This window comes from Ptiloglossa arizonensis, chromosome 3 (genome assembly GCF_051014685.1).
Source record: "Ptiloglossa arizonensis isolate GNS036 chromosome 3, iyPtiAriz1_principal, whole genome shotgun sequence".
Classification (NCBI taxonomy): Eukaryota; Metazoa; Arthropoda; class Insecta; order Hymenoptera; family Colletidae; genus Ptiloglossa; species Ptiloglossa arizonensis.
Window position 1 is genome coordinate 28,433,651 of NC_135050.1, and position 25,932 is coordinate 28,459,582.

The window sequence follows — 25,932 nt, forward strand, 5'->3', positions numbered from 1 at the left end:
AACTTTTGTACACACGCGTTCACGAAACATTACGAACTTTCGCTAGAATGTGTTAACCGCGTCTCTACGTCGACGTGGCTTATTGTTCTCATTGACAGACACGAACTGGATCGACAAAAAATGTCTTTTGCTTTCTTTTTTTTTCTCTTCTTCTTCTTCTTCTTCTTCTTCTTCTTCTTCTTCGTCTTCTTCTTCCTCTTCTTAGAACGCAACGTAATATGTACTCTTTTTTGCGAGACTTTAACAGGTGCGAAATTGCTTTGTCTCCTACGCTGAGGTATCTTTACAAACACATCGGCGGTACAGAGTGCACCGTGATGCAATACATTAGAACCTCTATTATCCGAACGTGTCTCCTTCCTTTCCGATCGAAAGGTTTCTCTACGCGTTTCAAATCTAATACCGATCGGAACGATTTCGTACAAAAATTTGCAGCTCAGCCGTCAACTATAGGCGCAAACACGGAGTAATCTAAAGTTTGGACAGTGGTCGGAGTAAAATTAGGAAGAATATACATATACATATATATACGGTGAAGCTTCGTTCGTTATAGCTCGACGCGCGCGCTAGATAGTCACGAGTATATTTAAGACAATGTTATTATATATACGTTCGCAAAATTCTCTCGTTCGAACCGTTTGCGTTGCCGTGTCAGTTCGGACAATGGAGGTTCCACCGTACCAAAAAACGTTCACGCAAATTGTTCATGCGTCGTATCGGATCGCACGATTCTGTAAAATGTAGTCGTACAAACAATTGGAACAGCGATGCGTTCGAAATGGAAATATTCATTTACGAATTTACAAGAAAGAAAGCGAGTGGTGGGGGGTAGGGTGGGGGGTTTGGGGGCGGGGCGATCGATTTGAACCCGATCGATCGACACACACTAATGTACGATAAGACTTCACTCGTAACTGGAAATATACATCTGTGCGGTTTTTTTTTTTGTATCAACGAAAGGGGACAGGGGAACAACATTTTGAGCGTAGACTTCATTGCTTCGACGATACAAAATTATCACGCTAAATTGTAACTCGACGATCAATTCCTGTACACTTTGGAACAAACGGGAGGGACACGAGGATACCTTGTCCATCCAGCGATGAAAATAAGGAAAAAGAAACGCAACGTTAAAAAACTAGCGTATCGGAAGAAAAATTGTTTGTTTCCTCGAGGATCGCGACGTAATATCTGCACCTGTACGCTCGTTTTTTTGTTGTTTTTTTTTTTTTTTTACGACTATATTAACAATCTTATCGACGTTATTTTCTCTCGTTTTTTTTTTTCGTATTTTATTATATAAATCGTTCTTCATCAAATATTTCTCTAATACGTTATTTAAAACTTGGCATAATAAATTTGTTCTATATACGAATACTTTCACCAAGAAAGCACGTCTTCGACACCCATCATCGAACGTCAACGTGTCTTGTTTATTTCGCGATCGATCTTTCCCTTGTAAAAATATACAACGTCGAATTCTTTTCACAGGATCGAATTGTTCTCTCTCTGTTGTGTGTTTTCTTTCGTCAGATTTCGTTTTATTTCGGTGCGGTCATAAATAAAAAAATCCTTTCGATCTTTCCGTTCAATAGGAAGAGTACAAAAGTTCGTAAACCTTGACAAGAGGTTTTATACGATTTTCTACGGTGAATGCTTTCCTCTTTCCCTCTACGCGTTTGTAACATTTACGCACGTATAAATCACGAACGACTGGCATTCGACTTTCATCGATTTTCACTAATTTCGACCGGCTCGAAATGGCGAACAAGAGATAATCTTCGTCAAAGATAGTTTCGTGGGCTCTTCGGAAGCTTGATTCCTTAACGCTCACCGAACCGAGGGGTTAGCTTAACGGTTACGCGATGGTTCGACCGAAAGAAACAAAGAAAGTATTGCGTGGCTTCTCGGGCCGTAAAAAAGCTAATTCGCTAAGTCGATTCGTTATTGCCGCGATTACATATCGTTAGGTTGGGTGCCGAGCCGATAAATCGGTGGCGGGAACCAAGCTTCGAGAGGAAGGAGCCGATAAGACGGTATTCTCCTTCGCGCGAATCGACAGATGCTTATTTCCTACGACGAACACCAAAGCTTTGAACACAATCGGGGCAATAGAGAGACAGAGTCGGACAACGATAAGGGAATACGGTCGATGATAGGGTTGCGCGTTTACCCGATGATATTCCGGTTCGGCTCGCGTCAGGGATCCTGAGAATTTCGCTACGCGTTGCCCGTGTTCGGTCACCCGAAGCTCGTTTCCTCGATGGGTAAACGTTAGTATCCCCGGAACTTGGTCGAACGTACTCGTGAAAATGCAAACTAAAGACTATTTAAGTAAACACACTGTACGAAGCGCAATTAAGGGCTCCCGATTCTGGTTAATTTTAGGGAGCGATCCATATATAACAGGGACGATAGATATAGAGTGTACTTAAGATAGCGACCGTTTTACCGAATGCTCGATTTTTCTCGTATATTTCGGTTTCGAGTGTCTTAGCCAGCGATAAAGTCGTTTTTGCATAGACCCTGAGTACGAAAACATCTCGAAGTTCGAGTTCCCGATCGAGCTTCGGGGTTTCGCGAACGTACCGTACGCGACGCCAAGTTTTCAATGATCCGGGACAAGTATGTATCTCGCGCTCGTTGCCGACAGGTATCGTTCGGGTAGCCGCGCATCCCTACCTAATAAAGGGGGATCGTTTTCCGGTGCGTCCCAACGAGAGAAATGCCTCGTCACAAATCACGGTACAACCTCTTCTAACAAACGATCATCACACTCTTGCTGACGCGTATACGCGCGCAACACAAGGGAACGCACCCTCGTTCGGTAGCCGCGCGTGTCCAGGAGAAAAGAACAGAGAATCACCGTCCAATTCCGACGAGGATCCGGTCAACCGTTATTAAATTACTGCTGGTGTGTGCGCGTTTTAATCCTGTCCGCTTTTTTCTTGCTCCGGTCTTGGCGCGCTCGCGCTCGCGTTCACTCCGCTCCTCCGTCCGGTTCTTCTCGCGTCGTTCCCGACGCGGTTCCGCGAAGCGCCATCGAGGACACCCGCGAACCGTCCGCAAACCCGTTGCGGAATTACGATTGTATACACGATCGATCGATCAAGTACGCGATCCCCGACAACGGACCGAAGTGCACAAGACCCTCCTCCTCCTTTCGTTTCTTCCGTTTCTTTCGTTTCTTTCGTTTCTTTCTTTTCTTTCTTTCTTTTTTTTTCTCTTTTACCCTCCACGAATGATAATTATTTATCGATAATAGTTCTTACGTGTAACAACCCCTTCCAGAGATTACCCCAATGACGATTGGACGCGTTCGCGTCGGCAGCTCGGTGGACAGTTTAACAAATGAAATACAGTTTCGAAGCGTTAGCGGGAAAATCGAACGTGTGCGATTTCTGGTCCTCTCGTCGACGACTCTTGAGACAGGGGCGCCAAGGAGGCGCGCGCACGCTTCAGAACGCACAGACCCCGCGGTGCGATACTTGGGCGCGACTTGTGTTCTCGCGTCGGGGACATCCTTGGAACGCGCGGGTCGATCACCCGCGCGATCCACTAACGAGGATGGAGCGTCGACGAGATCGAACCGTGTATTGGATTTAAATATGGTATCGTGTGATTCAGTGTCCCGAGCTGTGTTTTCCCAAAACCCAGAATAGAACTTTTCCTAAGCGAGCTTCTTCTCCGTGTTGTTGTTGGCGACGTAACCGTTGTTGGTCCCGTTGCTGTAACAACTGTTGTACTCCTTGTTGTAGATCGTCGCGTACGATGAGACACCGTTCTGTCGCGGCGTCGAGTCCTCGAGTACCGGCATGCACATACCAGCCGAGCCGTTCTGAGAGCTGTGCGCTCTCGGCCGCTTCGACTTGTCCACGTACTTCGCTTTGTAGAAGTCCGAAAACAGACCCAGGAACAACACGCCGTGCAAACTGATCCAGACCATGAAGCCACGTGGGTAATTACACTCCGTGAACAGCAGCTGGAACTGGTGGGTCATGATCATCACGAATTGCACCTGAAACAAAACATCAACGTGTTTCGTTACGTGTGTTTGCTAGCACGTTGCCGTAACCGACACGCAATCGCGCGTTTCGACGAGTATTTGTCAGCTTAAGAAAAACACACGTCGCGGTGGGAATATTTTGTCGATTTTAACCGGGTTAAAGTTTCAAAAGCGATTTTGCTTTACGAAGATCCTCAGGCTCGATTGTTCCCTCGCAGAGGGGAATATTAGGGTTTATTGTTCGCCCGCGGGTCGGAATCGTATCTAGAGTCGTAAACCCCGCGTTTACGGCTCACCCGAAGGACACATTCCGACCACATTGACTAAATTTAACAGAATTAATCCCCCCCTAATTGGACTCGTCGTAAAGCGTTAATCATCGTACCGCGTGGTATACATTTACGCGCAGGATGTTTCTAAAATTACCGCTCGTAACGTAGAATTACATTTTACTCGCTGTAAACAAATATTACGCAAAGCTCAGATTTGCGCAAATGCTGGCTCAGTGGGTTGTCACGTGTGCATTAAGAGAGCTCGGCTTGCGAGTAACTTCTCGAAGATGGAAACGTGTTCCCCCCCCCCCCCCCCCAAAAAAAAACAAAAATGTTTCTCGAAGCACCTCTCGGAAAGAGGGCATTTCCGGTTCTGTGTTTGCGCAACGTTTATTTATCATTTCGATCGGTGGACGGGCGGTCCGAAAGTTTGGTCGTTTATTTTCGAAAAAGTTTACGTCCCGAGACGATGTTCCCGGAAACACGTGACGTCCTCGAAATCCAGACCGGCTCATTATCAGCGCACTCGGTACCTCGATAACGCGTAGGTTCTTCGAAGGACTCACCATTTGCAAGGTAGTCAGGTACTTCTTCCACCAGATGTACTTTTGATACTGGGGGCCCATTGCAGCCACCATATAGTAGAAATACATTATTATGTGAACGAAAGTGTTCAGGAGGGCGAAGAAAGTGCTATGACCACCCGGCGCGAACTTCATCCCCATCCAAACGGAGAAGGGCATTATTCCATGGTGGATCACGTGAAGCGTTGACACGTGTTGATTCTTCTTCCTCACGATGAAAAAGAGCTGAAAAAAAAACGCAAACATAATTGTCCCTTGTGTACTGGAACGTTACGTACAAGACGTGGAATAATGTAACAGGTACATCCGCAGCTCGGAGGTATCGTAACCGAGACCCCGCGACTGTACCAGTTATTGAATTAATTAGTTAATAGGTTTCTCAGGTAACGTTTATCTCGTTCAATATGCGTGCAGTCCGACGTTACATTTGCAACATCTTTTAACACCGTTCTAATGACCGTACTGCACAAAAACCTACTCGGATGAAAATTGATTAACGACGGTTTCAGATTTTCTGGGATTCTAGAAAAATTCTAGCTATCGTCACCACGATGGAAAGAGTAACGTCGAGTTACGCAAATTGATTAACCACGGTTTCAGATTTTACGAGATTCTAGAAAATTTAGTTATTCTTACCGCGATGGAAAGTAACGTCGAGTCGCAAAAATTGATCAACGACGGTTTCAGATTTTATGGGATTCTAGAAAATTTTAGTTATTCTTACCACGATGGAAAGTAAAGTCGAGTCAAGTTCGACGTAACAAGAAGCAACGAATCGTCGAAGATCTATAATCGTCGAAGATTTATAATCGTCGAAGATCCGTAACGGTGGACGAACCGTGTCGAATTAAATGTTGGTCGATAAAGATTTGGACGAAGGGACGTACGGTGTCTCGTAGTCGACAACTGGATCTCGTAACGAAGCAGAATTGTGACACTGGACGCATCAAAGTCGATTTTCCTGGTTATAAACACACGGTTCTATTCGCCAATGGACAAGAATGCCGTCTGACCTCGTATTACCGGTTTTCACGAAACAGAACGCAAGCTCGCGGTCGGTTGTACGTAAGATTAATTTTTATGCACTCTCAGCCTTGAGCCGAACCTTGGAAAAAGCTACGACGTCGTTCGAAATTGCGGGGGGGGCTTGCTGTATTTTTTATTTCGTTAAAAGTGAATTTATCAGGATGCTACGGTCGTTGCCCTGGTTACACTCCGTAGACCAAGGAATCGTTTCCGTGCAATCTCCCAGCGGGGGCGAAACAGATAGGCTAACGGAGGTCGCTAGCCCTTCGCGAGAATACTCCCGAGACGCGACCTTATCAGGTTTTTTTTCGGTTTTTCACGGTGCAAGGTTAAACACGGTTAAACCAAACATTCGGATCTCTTTAACCAGCGTTGCTCCAGTCCACCGTCTACTCTGAAAATGTTACGCAACGCTCCTTGCGTTACCACGCCTCGAATGTGCCACAATTATGCTACCTGTGGTATTAAATACCGAACGTAATTCGAAAGAAGTCGACGAATGTTTAGAATAGGGTCGAAACAGTGGGAGAAAAAATCGCGTACACTTTTTCATTAAAATTTTCTGTCATCGTACCGTCTCTATCGAAGTTGCTTCGATAACGAGACTTTGACCGTACCGCCTCTCTTTTGCACAATCGTCGATGTATTTTAGTCGCTTCTTTAAGATTCGTGTATGATAGAATGGGTTACTCGTTAAATTTTGTCGTTCGATGAGAAACGGAGCTATTAGATTCGTTGTTTTATTTTTCGAAAGGTGATACTACTTTTTCTTTCGATCCAAAGTCTGTGAGAAAAAGTAACAAAACGTTTCGAAGGACGAAAGGATTTTTCAGGTTTCGGATTTAATACGTTGCTCGATAATGTTGTTGTTCGTTAAGAAACGGAGCTATTAGGTTCGTTGTTTTATTTTTCGAGAAATGATACTACTTTTTCTTTCGATGCAAAGTCTGTGAGAAAAAGTAACAAAACGTTTCGAAGGACGAAAGGATTTTTCAGGTTTCGGATTTAATAGGTTGCTCGATAATGTTGTTGTTCGTTAAGAAACGGAGCTATTAGGTTCGTCGTGTTTATTTTTCGAGAGATGATACTACTTTTTCTTTCGATGCAAAGTCTGTGAGAAAAAGTAACAAAACGTTTCGAAGGACGAAAGGATTTTTCAGATTTCGGATTTAATAGGTTGCTCGATAAGTTTCGTCGTTCGATAAGAAACGATTAAATTCGTCGTTTTATTTTTCTAAAGACGGTACTACCGACTCGTTCGTATATTTACACTTGTTCAAAGTCGAAGCGTCGCAACATTATTTCTACGATGGAGAAAACGACAAAACTTATCGAACGATCAGTACATGTGCAACGAAGACGTCGAATAGAGAACAAAGGAAAAGGAAATATTTCGTAGGAGCGACGAAAGTGCAATTATTCGGAGATAAAAAAAAGAAAGAAAAAAAAAGAAGAAAAGCGCGATCGTTTTGCGATTCACGAGTGAACGGGCGCGAAGAATACTCACGGTATCGAAGAACTCGGTGAACTTGCTGATGTAGTACCACCAACATGTGGCCGCCATTCTCATCGCCATAGGGCTGTTCGAGTAGTCGACCGGTTGGCACCGGAAACTGTATCCTTTCGCCCAGCCACTCATCAAGTACTGAAACAAGAAAACGGCGGAAAGTGAGGACAATAAAAGGGCTGCATTCAGCCGGAGACTCGGCGGACGATCGCTCGCTTTTCACGGAGAAACTCTGTCTCGGTCGCTTTGTTCGATCAAGAAACCGGGAAAGCCCATGAACGGGCACGAACGAGGGGGAAAGAGGGGGATGGAAAACGGCGAAAGGGCGGAACGAGAGCACAAAAGAGAGTCCTCGGCTACGTTTCTGTCGCGAGACGACTGTCGGTTGTATTTAAAATTCTAAAAGCTCCCGCTCCTTCGTAGAACGACGAACAATGGGGTCTTCTGTTTGTTTCGCGTTTCGCCGCGTGTTTTTCACGAGTTTTCGCGGGAACCAGGCCACGGTTCCGCGCGACCCGAAAAACCGACAGATCGATCCGAGCGCGAACCGGATCGCGATTCACCCCTCGACGACCTAACCGATCGACACACCGACCGACCGACAGACCGACCGACCTCGCGGAGGTGACCGCGCTCGAGTGTTCACGGACCAATTGTAACGAAACCTCGTTTGTAAACCGAGAGAATGTCTCCGCGCTGTTGTTTCGGAAATAATTAAGACGCTCGTGGTTACCGGGTCAACTCTCCATTGTTTACCCCTTCGCGCTGGAAACTTGCACGGTCGGTACTTACGAATTATCGAAGTAGGAGAGAAACGTTACGCGCACTCGCAACGTCTGGAAATTATCGAGCCGGATCGCTGGTTTAAATCGCGGATACGACTGAGGCCTGATCTGGACCGATATCGTGCCACGAGCGACGAAAGGAATGTGTAATTAAATATGAGCTAGGAAATAAATGCTTTATTGTCGCGGTAGATCAGTGTTTTATAAAATGGCCGCGCGATTTTTAGGAAGGGGGTGTTTTACGCTCGAAAAGTGTGTGGGAGAAAATTTTGAATTTTTTTAGCCATTTTCTATCGATCAATTACGTTAGATCAGTGTTTTCCAAAATGGCTGCGCGATATTTAGGAAGGGGGTGTCTTACGATCGAAAAAGTGCGCGGGAGAAAATTTTGAATTTTTGCAGCGATTTTCTATCGATCAAATTACGTTAGATCAATGTTTTCCAAAATGGCCGTGCGATATTTAGGAAGGGGGAGTTTTACGATGAAAAAAGTGCGCGGGAGAAAATTTTGAATTTTTCCAGCGATTTTCTATCGATCAAATTACGTTAGATCAATGTTTTCCAAAATGGCTGCGCAATTTTTAGGAAGGGGATGTCTTACGATCAAAAAAGAGTGCGAGAGAAAATTTGGAATTTTTTCAGCGATTTTCTATCGATCAATTACGTTAGATCAGTGTTTTCCAAAATGGCCGCGCGATTTTTAGGATGTCTTACGATCAAAAAGGTGCGCGGGAGAAAACTTTAAATTTGTTCAGTGATTTCCCATCGATCAAATTACGTTCAATCAGTGTTTTTCCAAATGGCTGCGCGATCTCTGAAAAGGGGGTGTCTTACGATCAAAAAAGAGCGCGAAAGAAAACTTTGAATTTTTCAATCGATGATCGATAGAAGGAACATCCGTAGGAGTAAAGTTTTTCTCTACCCAAACAAGTTTGAAAACCACTGTGTCGTATTAAAGAGAAAAAGAGACCGCGTTCGATTAATCTTTCATTTAAAAAATGCAGTCACCACTTTCTCGTGCCAGCTTGGCATCGCTTAGAGATTGAACTTGACTCGATACGAATTTCGTGTCTACGTTGAATTAGGTCGGTAAATGCATCGTTGATCATTTCTGTCGGGTCTCGCCGCAAATCGATTCCCGTATCAACCGCAAGCTCGTTATTGTCTTCGCGTTTAATATCTTCGTCGGAGCTTTTTAATAAAGGATCTTTGCGTACGTTCTTTTCCCGAGATTACGAATCTCTCGAGTAGATTCCGTCAATTTTTCGAAATTGAAGAATCGGTACGGAATTTCGTTCAACGTACGCGTACACGACTGTGACAATTTTTCTCGAATAATCCACAGTGTATCTCCTGTCTAAAAAAAAAAGAAAAAGAAAAGGATGGATTCGTCGCGTAATTTCTCTGGAATAAATTGTATAAAAAGTCGATTCTCGTCGCGACGAGAAAGGTACCGTGTCTCTTCGAGTCGAACTTCCGACTCGGTGGTTATTTCGAGCGTGACACGTGGCTTCGGTCTTGGTGGCCACGGTCGCTCGGCAGGCATAATCGCGCGCACGATTCCCGATTAACGGAAGCAACACGCGCTCGAAAATGAGACCGCGTGCGCGGACTCCGACACGGAAGCGAAAACTCCCGAGGTCGTCCCGGTGTCTTGATAACCGACTAAGTGGCACCGAGATTGTATTCGCGGACCAAGCACGAGTAACCGTACAATTATCCGCGAAGGACTACTACTCGCTCGGATCGAAAATGTCGCGGATGCATCCCCAGAAGCGCGTTAACGAACTTGCTCGTGTCGGATGAAACGTTCGTTGCACGGACGAGCATAGGAAGAATTCCGCGACGAGACAGGCATCCGTGATTTCCAGACGGATAGCGAGAACGGAAACTCGTTTCTAGACAGAAGTGAAAAAAAAAGAAAAAGAGATACCGTCGCAAGAAATTCTTACACGATTCAATGTAGTCGAACTGTCGAAGCACACGTGCAAAAACTGTGTATCGCTGCGTCTTCTCGAAACTCGATAAAAAAGGAAAAAAAAAATGGAAATGTGCGTATGAAAACGACCGGAAAAAACCCATACAGACGGATAAGTGGAAACCGATGTTGCATAATAACGCGAGGTCTCGTGCACGGAACCCGACAATTGAAAAACTAAACAAATTTAGACAAGAAATCGTGAAGTCTTGTATCCCTTTCTTCTTAATATATTATTAACGGACTTCTTCTAACGAACTATATCTTACGATACAGTTAACGCGAAACTTTTCAAGTCTTTTGGATGTTGTTAATAATTTTGGTAAATCAAGCAAATCTCTGCCGAGATTTCAATTCGTCGTGGCAAGCTTTGAAAGCCAAAGTAACCGATTACGCGATACAGGTATAGTAATTTATATCGAACAACTTAGATCGGAAAATTTTATCCACTTATGAACGAACGACGCGCCACTTCTTTTCCATTAATTATCTACGTTCATTTTTCCTTCTTAATAGGCTACGTTTGTTAACAAAATATTCTAATTTTCACACGAAACACGATTACAAGAGCCATTTGTCGTGGTGTTTTTATATTCGTAGAAACAAAAATGAAACGCTCGAGTATATGGACAATTTAACTCGTCGTTTGAAACAAGAACGAGACCTGCGTATATTTCAACAAGATACGGATAAAATTGTGATTCGAGAGATCGTCATTTTCAAAACCATAAAGACACCCATAAAAATTAAGTATTCGTTATTTTTTCCGAGCGGTCCCTTTGAGCTCGAGTTCGAGCAATTCCGAGTAAAAAAATTCTCTACCCTGTCCTTGGTGTATTGACAATTGCCAGTCCCGTTTTTCAAACATTATGCGAGGTACTATTGTATGCCTAGAACTTCAAAACTCCACCGCGACAATGTTTTCTCGCTCTCCGATCGAATCCACGTTTCACGGGAATAATGTTTCTACCGGAAGTAAATCCATCGATTCTATTATACATTAAAAGCATTACACTAGGTTCTTCTATAAGTTTCTTTATTTTCTCCATAGTAGAAAAAATACTACGACACTTCAACTTTGAACAACTGTAAATCGTTCAAAAAGATCGACAAACCTACACGAAACTTTACACACGTTCATCGAACAATAATACCATTTTTCAAGAAATAAAACGACGAACTTAATAACACCATTTCTCATCGAATGACAAAACCTACTCAAGATCTAATACATACATAGAAGAAAAATAAAACGTTACGAAAAGTTCGCATCGCGTTACGTTTACAACAGGTAACTGCCTGGATTAGGTCTGGGTTAGGTCTCGTTTCTCACGGTTTGTGAAAAAAATTGCACAGTTTAATAGGCGTTGAAGAGACGGTCCGATGACGGGGGTATCCATTCGGTTATATTTTGAATCGATGGTCGAAATCCCGTCCATTAGCTCGTATCTTTTCCGGGTTCGTGAAAGTCGGGCAAAATGTCGCCGATCGCGTTCCTCTGTCGCGTGACGGGAGCGAGTGACCGACGTCGCGCGATATCCGATTCCCGCGATGTTCGATTCGTATCGTAGAGGACGAGACACGACATTCCATTAAACTTGACCGTGTTAAACAGCTAGAAAAGCTCGAGTATAGTTGCGTGGGCTGGCGTCCGCTCTAACGAGAACACGTCGTCGCGAGTATGGTCGAGGCAGCGTGGTTGTGTGTCAAGGCCACGCGCGTCGTGTGATCTCGCGTTAGAGACCGTACACGGTGCACGTTCGAGCAATTTTCGAACCGGCTTATCGACAACCGTTCAAATCTTACCAGACGCCCTCCGCTCGGCTTTCAGGCACCTTTTGCGAAACTTTCTTTCGTGTTTTCGCTGTTCATCGCGGCGATTGTTTCGATTCGACGCGTCGCGTTCGTTGTCCTTTACGTTGGAGAACAGAAATTAATCTTGGCTCTTTTTTTGCACGAATTATCACTAGGTGAGAGGATCAACAGGCTTTGTATTTACCCGATTAAAACCCACTAATGATAATTTGACAAAATAGGTACGTTTTGAATATATTTTAGAACACAGGGTTTAAGTTCGATTCGACGCGTCGTGTTCGTTGTCCTTTACGTTGGAGCACAGAAATTAGTTTTGGTTTTTTTTGTACACGAATTATCACCAGGTGAGAGGATCAACAGGCTTTGTATTTACCCGATTAAAACCCACTAATGATAATTTGACAAAATAGGTACGTTTTGAATATATTTTAGAACACAGGGTTTAAGTTCGATTCGACGCGTCGCGTTCGTTGTCCTTTACATTGGGGCAGAGAAATTAATCTTAGCTTTTTTTTTGCACGAATTATCACCAGGTGAGAGGATCAACAGGCTTTATATTTACCTAATCAAAACCCATAAACGATAATTTGACGAAAATTGTAAGTTTTGAATATATTTTAGAACACAGAGGTTAAAGTGAAGTACCTTATTATATTGGGTTGTTCGGAAAGTCATTTCGTCTTCCAAAATGGAGAATATATAATTTAATAAAATGTTTGCACACTCTAAAAAAATGAAACGACTTTCCGAACAACTCAACAGTTTCTTCGATATTGCATTGTACATCGCGAGCGAACAGTTGTGTAATTTTTGTTTAAGAACGGAGAAATTTTCAATACGACACTTCGGGGAATTCAGTCACTTTCACTTCGACGATCGTTACAATCCGTGTAACGGACATATTACCGTCTCTCTCCAATACGTATCCGTTACACGAGCCACGTACGATTGTTGTCTCGTTTAATTTATCATTTTTCACGTTTCCCGTGACGTTCCTTTGCGAGTTTACCGCAACGTTCGCGTACACCATCGACCGATTTTGCTTCGTTGTATTCTTTCCTTCTACCTTGTGTTTTCAAATATTTCTCCACGATACAAATAACGGATTTTTCGTGCAAACATATTGTTCTTACGTCAGACTCGTTATCGTCCCATTCGGGAAATTCAGCTCGTATTGGAAAGAACCGTACCAAGCGTGATACAAAAAACTACAACTAGTCACTATTTGTACCCATTTCTGAATTCTCGTTATTTTTCCAGACCTTACCACATTTCTTACAATACGATAATTATAGATCATTCGATAAATTTCATCTTAACAAACTACATTATTAAATAACTCTCGTCGTTCGAGAAAACCTATCGAACGGTACAGTACTAAGTTTAACGACCTGTTACGTTCCCGCGTAAAGAGACACTCGTTTCAAAGGTTTCGGTTAATTATTTTAACCCGAATCCTCGAAATGGCAATGTACACGTGCACAAAGTACCTGCCCATTTCCCTTTGATAACTCGAGGATTAACAGTTCTCGATGACGCGATGCTCCGAGCGATTAGTGTGATTGGTCACCACGCGAAATAAACACCGTGTGCAGGGCAATTACGTTCGGCCGTTCGCTGCATTCTAAATTATAATACACCGAGATGATCCGAAATCTATGAGCGACAGCACGGCTACGTGTCGCAATCAACGCCGCTGGAATATTACACCTGTTCCCGGGATTTCGAGTCGCGCGAAATCGTGTCACGGTGTCGACAAAAATTATGTCCCCCGTTCGTTACGGTACTCCGTAAGGTCCCCTCGGCGTTCAAACCAAACGATAGACTTCGACCTTCCTCGCGTACTAATAGCCTCTCACTGTCGATGAGAAAAATTCTTTCGATGTTTGCTCAAAGGCGGCCCGCGCTCCCCAAATTGGCCACTCGAGTCTGTAAATGGAACTCCACGATTCAATAATTTCCGCGAAAGAAGGATAACTCCGAAAGAAGGTAAACGGTCGATGAAAGAAACGCGCGGAATTACAGAAAAATAAATAAAAAAATAGAAGTTACAGCGTTCCGTTTGGAACGCAATTGCAGATTGCAGATTGCAACTGCACCGATGCAGCTAGAAAGAAATTGTAGAGTGATAGAGCAGGTCGAACAATACAAAATTTTCCATTACGATTCTTTTTTCTACCGATCGATAGGGACGGAGATATAGACTGGTTCGTTTATTAGATGAACCTTGGATTGTCTAACGATATTGTTATTCTTCGCAAGAATCAAAAAGCTGTAGCGTGAAGAGTTAGAGAAAATCCTAGAGCAAGGATAGTACGATAGACGCGGTTCTGTTTGAAAAAAAATGAAGAACGTTTCACGTATTCGGTATACTTCGAATCGAAGAAAGAGAGTTTGCGTCGAGTCAACAAGGCTATTAAATGTCTAAACCGGTGTTAGTCTGCATTTACGATCGTGTAGGGCTTTGCGTTCGTACGATCGAAATCGTCTATTTGTAGGAGAAAAATGTGTATCCAAAGACTCCGATCGACTCTTTACCAGACGATAAATTGAAGTCGGTGAGTCGATCGAGGAATCGGATCGTACATGCGTTTGCGAAAAGAACATCCAGATTCTCGCTATGGAAAATTACGTTCCACGAGAGAGAACGATCTTAAATTATCGTCAGTGTCGCGTTAAATCGATTTAATTACCGTTCGCGTGCCTTCGATTGAACAGGTGAGTGTGTACGCGACGAGATTAACGGAACAAACGTCACTCGCGAATCGTTTCACGAATAATTCTCGTATCGTTTTCTTTTTCTTTTTTTTTTTTTTTTTGTATAATTATATTTTGCACATTCTTCGAGAACGTCACGAAACGATCGTTCGGGAAATAAACAAAGCATACGGGTTTCGATGTCCGAACGAGTTTCTTCCATCGCAGGCACGCACGTTCCTTTGTTTACATCGCGTTATCTTTCGCAAATTTGTTTACACAGGATATTGTCTAATTTGCATCCGTGTTCCTTCGAGGTAAGAAATAAAACATCACGTATGTAGATATACAAACGATTACTCGCGAGTGTTTTTTTTCTTCTTTTTTTTAGTCGGCTTGGCGTGTTTGTTCAGTCGCGAGGTTAATTTTTAGGGAAACACGGCACGGACAAAAGACACGGAGCAGACTATCGATCGCGGCGACCAAGTTAGCGACAAAAAGCTTCCTGCTGTGTTTGCAAATTTCATTTGAATTCTATTAGATGTGTTTACAAAGTCAACAGAAATTCGAATGCCGGATGTCACCTCTGGTCGTTTATCATATTTTATAGATAAGTCCAAAGATTTACGATTACCCAACGACCTAACGATATCGAAGAAGAAAGACCGCACATGCGTACGATCAGATACAATTACACGGAATCTTGTACGTAATGTACGTACATCTTTTGAAAGAAAAGGCAGCATAATTTTTGTTTTCTTTCATTATTGCGATTAAAATATTCAAACGAGTACATTCTTACGTATGTGTTTCCTTATTTTCGTAAATAATAGTCGATACAACGAGAATAAGCTTCTTTCTCTCTCTCTCTCTCTTTACCTGTCTATCGTAAAAATGATTTCTTAATTCAACGACGTTGGAAGGTGTTACAGAGTTGTGCAAGTCGACATTGAAACGAGTGATCATTCGACCTTTCGATTTTCTTAAATCGAGGTAATCGAAACACGGTTGCCGGTCATCGCGATCGTAAGTTCCGCTCGCGCTAATGCACGCTACCGGTGACATTCTTCTCGTCTGTATTGACGATTCCTCTCGGTCGCCACTTGATAAAATCCGACGACGTAACCTCGATATTTGAAGATGCCTCTTAAACGTCACTTCACGGTCTTCGATCGAGTCTAATATGCAATGGTCGAGGGGAGGCTCGTAGAGGAGGCTCCACTTCCGGTAGTGGCTTGCTACAAATTTCCGAATCTGCACGAACGAATCACCACCACCGGTCCTTTTTTTAATCTACGAACATATACGTAGAAATCGACGCTATCCTCCGCGATAAGAATAATCCCAGCTGATGAAAATGAAAGATTCTCAGGCAAACGACTTTCGAAATTGTAGCGTGGATGTTCGTTGCAGGACTCTCGCGACAAATTTCCAAATCTGCACGAACAAACCACCACATCGGTCCTTTTTTAATCTACGAACATATACGTAGAAATTAGCGCGATCCTCCGCGATAAGAATAATCCCAGCTGAAGAAAATGAAAGATTCTCGGGCAAACGACTTTCGAAATTGTAGCGTGGATGTTCGTTGCAGGACTCTCGCGACAAATTTCCAAATCTGCACGTAGAAACCATCACACCGGTCCTTTTTTTAATCTACTAACATATATGTACGAATCGACGCGATAAGAATAATCCCAGCTGAAGAAAATTAATAATTCCCGGGTAAACGACTTTCGAAATTGTAGCGTGGATGTTCGTTGCAGGACTCTCGCGACAAATTTCCAAATTTGCACGTAGAAACCATCACACCGGTCCTTTTTTTAATCTACTAACATATACGTACGAATCGACGCGATAAGAATAATCCCAGCTGAAGAAAATTAATAATTCCCGGGTAAACGACTTTCGAAATTGTAGCGTGGATGTTCGTTGCAGAACTCGCGACAAATTTCACCGACAAGATCCATCGTCGAGTCGAGAACGTTTGAAATTTCCGTCGATCGTTCTCGAGCGATGATCGATCGTCGGACGATCATAGGCAAATAATAATTGGACCAACGGAAAATGCGTAGAAAGTTACGCGGCAACGAACCTACGTGAGTACGATTCTCACGAGATAACTGTACTTGGACGCGCATGCGACATACTAAGCGCAAACCAAATACGATCGGTATTTGATTAAATACGCATGCGCATTCTTGACCCTCGTCGGACACCGCAGCGATCGGACACACATCGCGTGGGCGTATGGGCCTCGGTATCCACTTTCGTGGAACGGGAAATCAATTGCACTGGGATCGAGCCGGACCCCATACAAACACCATTAATGGAACTCCAGTTCGGAGTGTAGCCATCGGAGTTGCTCATCTTTCGTCTACCATCGAGACGTCTAATAAGAAGAAGACACACCTAAGGGTAATCTTCTATTTTTATTGAGCTTTTGCCGAACGATGGTGCTCGAAATATCAAAGATTGTATAAAATTTCATTTAGATAAGATTTAGATAAGAAACACGATCGACGGATGAGCCTTCGACGCGGTTGCTACGGGCGATATTTTTTAAACGATACAATATTTCTAACCTGCGTCTAGATCTTTTTCAAAATGTACGTTACGTTCGATCGATAAGTTCGGTTTAAAATTGCGCATAAATTTGAATGCGTTATTTTCGCAAGAATTCTTCCCACAGTTTTTGCGGGACTGTAGATCGATCCACATCCGCAAGAAATGACATTTATAAAAAAATCTTTCCGTCTGAACTGAATTGAAATTCGCGCGGAAAGGAAATACCAGTTTGTCGGACACAAACATATTATTAACCGGGCTCATCTGGCGATCGCGTTTACATTATAGACATCGGTCTCTTGGAACTTTAACGCTAAATATCTACCGAATTGCTAACCACCCTAAGACCGCGCATCGTTGACTTTGGAATTTCGAGTACCGTCATCACCGTGCAAAAACACCATCGAAAAGCGAACCGGAGCGTGTCTCCCTCGCAATGAAAATTCTCGTATCGATATTCCTCTCGGCGCGGTTTATCTATATTCCACTCTTCTTCGCGTGTCTCTGCCCTGTTTAATTCCGTCCTCGTTCGCTCGTTATATTTTTATAATCGACTATCGCGCCGTAGGATTTTCCCTCGGCAAAAACCAACGAAGAAGATTCACCGACGATGAAGCCGGGTACGAAGAAATCCCTGAATAATAGATGCTAATGGCCGGTGGTCTAATAAGAAAGGGTCGTAAAGCGGGAGAGAATGGTGAAAAATACTAATCGTCCGACGCGTTGGTCGGATCGCGAGCTAGCTTTTCATCCGGCGCGATGAATTCCATTGAGTCGCCGCTCGTCGGGGCGACTTATGCAATCCACGAAGCGCCGAATCGTAGCCGGCAGGCAATAACTTTCACGAATAAGGGACAGAGAGGCGTGTATCGGGAGCCGAGGTCGGCTATTAATTATTCTACGCGGGGATCGATGATACACGTCGGAATGGGATTACTTTATCGAGTTTGTCGGCTAAGCGTGGTACACGGCCGTATGCGTGTTTCTGTGCCAGGATAGAAATCGTGAAACCGGCGGGAGGAAAGGGCGTAACGCGGTGCGCGTTCCATCGATGCGTTAACCCTTTGAAACCTCGGGACCGAGGTAAGTAAAACCGTACCGATAGATCGGAACTGGAGCTTAAAGGGGAAAAGAAGGCGCACCAATTCCTAGCGTCGCGTTCATCGATCTTCGAACGTTACGTTAATTACGGTACCCTGTCGACGACTGTTCTCCTTTCCGAGCCCTACATCCGATCCGTGGCAACCGTATTTACTCGCGAGTTTTCGATTTACACGTTGTTCGTTCGCGCAATATTCGATCCGATCACCCAAACGTTGCAATCGTATTCGACGAACGAAAATTCATTTCGAGACTTCTCCTTCGTGTACGAATCTTCCCCGTTCCCGATGGAAAGTGACTCTACGGAATTCGTAAAAATATTTCCAGGACGTTTACGAATACCGAAACGTTTCTCTCGATGGGTATTGTCGAGGAGGGGCCCTCGCGACGGAATTGTTAAATTCGTGTCCATTGGTACGAACACGCGAAGGGTCTGAAAAGGTTTAAAAAAAAAAAAGAAAAGATGAGAGAAAGATTGGACGAACCTCGTAGAAGATCCATGTGGAGAATATCGTTTGTACGAAGTTGTACACTATCAAGAGTTGGCGAAGGTTGAAAGGCTTTTTATTTTCCATTATCCTCGGTCCCATAACCTTGCTGAAATAAGCGTAAGATAGGCATATCGCCAGCGTCGGGAAAGGACTGCTCATCATCAACCAATCCTTCACTCTGGGATCTAGAATCAGAACACAGTCCGTTAGAGCGCGGGAAAATCGTGTAACGCGGGGTATCCTCGAACGACTTTCGTCGAGTAAAATTTCCTGCCACGTTGTAGCATCGAGCGACGCGAATCGTTATCGAATTGAAACGTTCGCCACCGAAATGTTTCTCTTCGCCTATCAATCTGTCGCGAGTAATTTGTAAGTCGGGAGGGAACACCGAGTCGGATTCGACGCGAGGCTGATTAATATCCCCGTTCAATGGTGGATCGTTACCAGCTCGAGTCACGAAATTAAAGGGCCCAACGCGCCTCTGTTTAGAAAGCCGTATAAAACTCGTCTCTTCTTCGCGACGCGTCTGCACGACCAGAAACCACAGCAAATGAAAGATTCCGCTTCGAGCGATACCGCCTCGTCGTCGGTTCCTCGCGAATTTCACTCTCGTCCGAGAACGAATCCGCGTCCACTTCATCCACGTTTACCCGCTAATTAAACCTCGGCTCCCCTGTCGGCAGTAATAACGTTCAAACCGCGTTTAATTATCGAATCTTTGCCCACCGATCCGACAGACATCTAACCGAAACCCCGTTGTCTCTCTTTCGTCTCTTTCGTCGTTTAGACCGTTTCTTCACCGCTTGGAATATTATGCATCGTTATTACCGCACGACGAACCTTCGTCACGACCATTTTTCCAATGATTACGCGCAGACGAAGTGCACGGTCTTCCCGGTTTGTCAACCTCCTCGCAGCCCGATTATTTTCTCCAGAGAACGAAACAATGCGGAATACTGTTTCCCAATGGGCGATTTATCCGTTTAGAATTAGGGAAAATTGAATGGTTTATCGTGCCGGGTTGAACCGATTCCTCGCGATCGACCAAGAGGTTTCAGCATGGATTTATACGACCGAAAGAAATTTTCGAACAAACGGATAAACGTACTTCCAATGGCGCACCGTCCAATTTAATTCGAATTACGAATTCGTAAGCTTCGAAGTTCGTAATCGATCCTCGAACAGAGACACTTACGTTCACAATATTTCCTATCGTACTCTTTCGATTACGAACGCGTGTCACCGCCCCTTTTTTATCGTTCTTGTACGAGCAAGGTATTTAATTTCGTTCGATCCAATTAAAAATAAACAATCTATATCCGGCAGCGACACACAACGAACCACGGTGGGGTGGTCCACTAGAGTCCCGCGCGCCTGCTCAAGGGTTAAAGAAGATGCAGTGACCCCAAAACTTCCGAGGTTTATGAATTTTACGTTCACCCCCTTTCGTTGTTTACTTTCTTCAGCCTCGTTTCTCCGGTGACAATGGCGTCATTAGGAGCATCGCCTGCGATGGAGAACAATGGCCGACGCTACTGCAGAGACTGCTACAGACGAATGGAACGGAGCACGGAACAATTCTTACGATACACGTGCCCTCAACGTTTCCAACCGCGACACGAAACGAAGAATATCCGAAATTCGATTAAGCGGCGACGAGATCCATCGAGAAGATACCGCGACGATCATTTTTTCGCGACTATATTTTAACACGAGTAATGTCACGGCCTGCCATCTTTAAAGCGTATGGAAATAACTCAACGGAAAAATATGTACAATCGATTAGAATATTCGAAGAACACCATTAGCGCGTATCAGAGGTAAAAAGGTAATTATCGTATTTCAGACGATAAAAACAAATCGACGATTCACTTTTACGTCTCTGTGTTGTGACGATTGGGATGACGTAATTCTGAGACATTCGTTTCTCGAAAATGGAGAAAAAAAGGAGGAAGAAGAAGAGGAAGAAGAAAGAGAAAAGAAAAGGTGTTACACGGTAGGTAGCGTAAGAATGACGAGACACGTTTAGATTCCGGTCTGGTATTGCTAATGACAGTTTGGGGAGGCGAATCTCGTCGGATTGTTTCTATTCCCGGGCAAAATAAAAATACAGAGTTACACGGATACGCAGTTCTTGTCGGTGACACGACGAAATCAACGGACAAACCGAACCTAAATGTCAGACTCGAGAACCACTTTTCCGAACGGACGAAACGAGATTAATATTATCTACGAAAGGTTTTATCGACCGCTTTTATTATCGTGGCTTGCCATTAATTTCGTCCCGAGTCGAACCGCGGTAAAAGATATCGAGAAACGGTGTAGACATCGTAATAAAATAAATTAACCGAATCCGTGATCCCAGATATCGTCTAGGTATCGCTCGAAACAACGATGACGAATTTCGAATTTGAAAGTTTAAAGTCTGTTGACAAATTGTCCTTGCTACCGAGCACGAAGCATTTCACTGCCCGATCATTTATTCCATCGATGTCATACGCAATATAATCATATTGTAAATTATCGCGGCGCGAACTCTGTGCGTAATTGCATCGATTGCTAAAAACATTGCGGCAATGATCGTCCAGTGAAATTAAGTACCCCGTGAACTACAAGTACGTCCGTATGGTAAATCTTTGTTATTCTCGATTACGATAACCTATTTTCATGTACCTCTGTTGTTACTTATTCGAACATTTTACCGTCAATTGATCGCTACACTAACTCTCCTATTAATCGTTAACGACTCGATCTCTCTGGTTCCTTTCATCGATCCTTCTACAACTGTAGTTCGATTTTCACCTAATTCTTCCTCTTTCATTCTAACGGAGTAGAATTTTGTAAACAATCTCCGTTCGAATTCAACGACAGCAAACATCTATCTACAGGTTGCTAGGAGTTGATTTACGGTAATCGGCAATTTAAGCTTCTCAGCTACACTAACTCTCTTATTGATCGTTAACGATTCGATCTCTCTGGTTCCCTTCATCGATCCTTCTACAACTGTCGTTCGATTTTCACCTAATTCTTTCTCTTCGATTCAAACGGAGTAGAATTCTGTAAACAATCTCCGTTCGAATTCAACGACGGTAAACATCTATTTACAGGTTGCTAGGAGTTGATTTACGAGGATCAGCAATTTCCTTAAAAAAAAAAAAAAAATAATAATAATAATAATAAAAGAAAAAAGAAAAGAGAAAGAACGTGTTCAACGAGTCCACGTGTCGGTGTACGCAGAAAAATTACGTAACGGAATAGAGAGCAAGGTGACATTCCCCGGCTGGCAAAAAAGGAGACTGGACAATTTCGCAAGACGGTATTATTATACGCGGCTCGAAAAGTGGAGCAATCAACGCGCGATTTAAAAGTCTCCTCTTCGCGTTATGCAATCACTTGGAAGTTCATTGTGCACCTGCCGCAGGTATCAAAGTTTTGCCCTTCCGACCGGAAGTCGTCGCTAAGGAGACGAATCTATTAACAAAGCCAGGATACATAAACGCATATATCGAATCGGCGAAACGATTTTCGCACGCATACGGTTGACCCGCATTATAAAACAAGATCGTAGCCGCCCCGCTCGTCTGGAATTGTAAAACGGTTCGTTAGTAAACAATTTATTTGTAACGATAGATCGTCGATATGTAAATATCCGTGACAACGGAAATTATAAAGCGGTATCGCAATGCGGATCAGTGACTCGCGCGGAACGATACTCCGATCGATTCATTTTATTTCTAATTACAATAAGCGAATGCGCTTTTCGCACAATTGTAACGAACGGAATCGTTAAAAACTTGACACCGATTCGTCGCGAAAAAAAATAATCGAATGCCCGGCTGGTTACGTCCGTACAACGGGTGACCGATATCGATCGATCCACGGAAACATCGTCGAGATTGTTATCGATCTCGATGAATGGCATCGAATCTCGAAGATTTCAAAGGTGGACCTTCCTCTTTTGTCGCGGCAGCATTGATCGCGTAAATGGACATCGTTTCTGGATATCGAATAAAATGACATCTGTCTCCGAGTGTACGCTTGTACCCTGATGTTTCCACAAAAAAATATATATATATATATTTCCGTAACTGCTGCGCAGAATACAGGTAAACTGTTCCCGGTAAACGTAACTTGCTCTTAGAACGTCTATTCGAAAGTATAATTACAGTTACAATCGTACGATTATCTCGTTCGGTCCGATATCGAGTAGACTTTACTCGAATTACATTCCCAATTGCGTGTACAACCAAACCGATGAGAATTATAATATTTATCGAGGAAACGACCCGTCCCGGGCTCGATAACGTATATTCGATAACGTATAACGTCATCGCGTTCAAACGCGCTTGAAAAGATCTGCGCGAACAGAACACAATACACGATACGGTAATTCCTCGTTTCGAAGATCCTTTCGATACTGTATACACGGGTGAACTATAGTTCGAAAACTCTCGCGTTTCGAGTCACTTTCCTCGAGATACGTAGAAAATAGTAAAAGTATAAATTCGCGCGCGTAAGTATCTCCGAGTTGTCGACGGATGGCTCGCGTTGAACGAAGAACAACGGAATGACACCGTTTGGTATATCGAGGGCGAGAGACTCGACAGTTAACCGGGGGATGCTGTATGCGGTCGGCGAATCGCAACGGTAATCGACAGGCGAGCGAGCGAGCGATTCGATTACGCGAGGGAAGCCATAGGAGAGCAGCGGCACGAGAGGAAGATCCTCAGCCGTGGAAAATTCGTCGGCTCGAGTGCAGGGCTGCTCGCTTGCCCGTCAGCTTGGATAAATTTCTCGGCCATTTTTTCTCCAACCCCCTGCGGAAAGACGCGGCAGTTCGTTCAGATGGCGGTCGCCAAACCTTCCGGTAAATTACCCTTGCACTCGCATGACCCGACCGAACAGCGACACCGCGTCGCTACGTGTCCACACGGACGCACACCGCTGGACACGACACGCTTCTGCGACTCGACGACCAACCCCCCGCAAACTGCCTTCTTTTTTTCCAGAATTTGCGAGAAAGATATTTCATTATATTCGTTTCACCTTATACGAGTATTATAATTCCATTCCGCGCGATACACGAACCTTCCCGAATCTATAATATCGCGTTTGAAGGTAACGAGTGTGTTGTCTTCACTTGCGTTTCTTTATCTCGATCTAGGTATTTCTGGGAACTTTTCCTTTTCAGTTATCGATCTACTCTATTTTGTAACAAATTAATGAAAACTTCGTGTAACTATTTACTTGCAACGTTCACTTCCGAATCCATAATACCGCGTTTGACGGTAACGAGTGTGTTATCTTTACTGGTGTTTCTTTATCTCGATTTAGGTATTTCTAGGAACTTTTCCTTTTCAATTATCGATCCAGTCTACTTTATAACAAATTAATGAAAGCTTCGTGTAACTATTTACTTTCGAATCCATAATACCGCGTTTAAAGGTAACACCTGAATTACCTTCATTGTGTCACCGTCGTTTCTTTATCTAGATCTAAGAATTTCTAGGAACTCTTTCTTTTCAGTTATCGATCTATTCTACTTTATAACAAATTAACGAAAGCTCCGTGTAACTATTTACTAGCAACGTTTACTCGGAAAAGTTTGTATTCGTTAAACAGGAAATACAATCTCTTATTATCGATTGTAATCTCTAAGAAACGAATGACTTCATCGGAAGTTGCTTATCTTATATTCTTTATCTAAGTATTTCATCCATCGTCGCACGTGCTGTTGCAAATCTAGCCAGGCCTTGAATTCACCTTTTAGCAGGCACACGTGCGCGACATGCCTTGGACTTCGACGCGAACCACGTAAACATTTACCCTCGTGCAGCTCGCGGACAACACTCACGGTCCTTTCGTGAATTTTTCCATCGCACGGATCCTTGGCGCCCGAGCATCGTTACAACGCATCGAAATAGAAACCGAAATCGTCTACGGCAATTAGAACTCGTTCGCGAACAACCAATTCACGGTTCTCGAATAGCGCGTTAAACTTCTCGAAAGAATCTCGCGAAAACTCCTCCTCGACTCCTCCTACTTACGAACACCTCCGTAGAGTTCACAGTTCCATAACAAAGAGCACAATGATTCGTTTCGATTTTCCCCAATCGGAGTAACTCGATTTCAACGCGACTTCTGTCTCGAGAAAATTCACAAAACTTGTACCAAAACGAGTTTATTAAAAAAATATACATTTGAGAATTCGACCGAGCGATGATCACGGTTACTAATTTTTCTGATCGGTTTTCCTCGGTCTTTATAGATTTTTCTAAGGGTGAGAATGACGATGATGACCTTAGTTCTAGTCGCGGGTTGACTAGAATGTTTTCTGGACTTTGAAAATGGTAAGTAAGAGAAAAATGACTACTTTGAACAAGGTGGCTACGCGTGTTTCCTGAATCAGCGGCGGATGGCTATCAGCAACGGTCCGTAAACAAGGGCCTGTTCGCACTCTATTGCATTAATTCGTAATAGGGACAGCGTGTTCGTAGCACCCTCGATACGCTACAGGCTTCAACGAATTTACGACTCGTCGCCTAAATGACACTCCGGTGGACAATGCGTGAATTAGAAGTCTGGGGAGGCCATACGCGACACACGAGATCGACCGTGAGATTTTTCGGCCGACAGTCGTCGTTAAATATTTTCCAAGAATCGTAGGACACGACGAGGACACTATCGGAAGGGAACGCCAGAAATCATCCTCTTTCGACAGACACGATATTTACCTCGTCAGGGCCACAGACACGCGTAAACGCTAATCGCTCGCGGTGTGTACGCCTTTACCTTGCAGAAACTGCTAATACGAAAAGCTGAATGTTGAGAGGACTAGACGAACAAATATAGAAACTGCTAATACGACCGACTCGATGTTACGAGAGCTAGAGGAACGAATTGTTTCAAAACAGTCTTCTTTTTGGAATCGATTCCAAGCAAATTGATGCAAGTTTGGACGTTTCCTTTTGCACGATGTCTGAAAGAGAAAGAAATCTTTTCTGGTTATGTACGTGTACGTTAAGAATGGTGTCGCGCGATGTCGATTAAAAGATTCTCTCGGAAAGGAAAATTTCTAAAAAATTGTTCAGAGGTTCGGCTC

The 25,932-nt window shown here is 43.7% G+C and overlaps 1 protein-coding gene across 1 annotated transcript in view; it reads right to left on the reverse strand.

The window, feature by feature from the left end:
- Positions 1-1,412: 1,412 nt before the first annotated feature.
- LOC143144673 (very long chain fatty acid elongase AAEL008004) overlaps positions 1,413-25,932 on the reverse strand; it is a 47,462-nt gene continuing 22,942 nt past the window's right edge. The window contains exons 3-6 of the mRNA XM_076307316.1: positions 18,825-19,015; positions 7,396-7,533; positions 4,845-5,087; positions 1,413-4,018 (exon numbers count right to left, since the gene is read on the reverse strand). Of these exons, the coding sequence (XP_076163431.1) occupies positions 3,671-4,018; positions 4,845-5,087; positions 7,396-7,533; positions 18,825-19,015 (920 nt within the window). The 3' untranslated portion in view covers positions 1,413-3,670. The remainder of the gene's footprint in view (positions 4,019-4,844; positions 5,088-7,395; positions 7,534-18,824; positions 19,016-25,932) is intronic.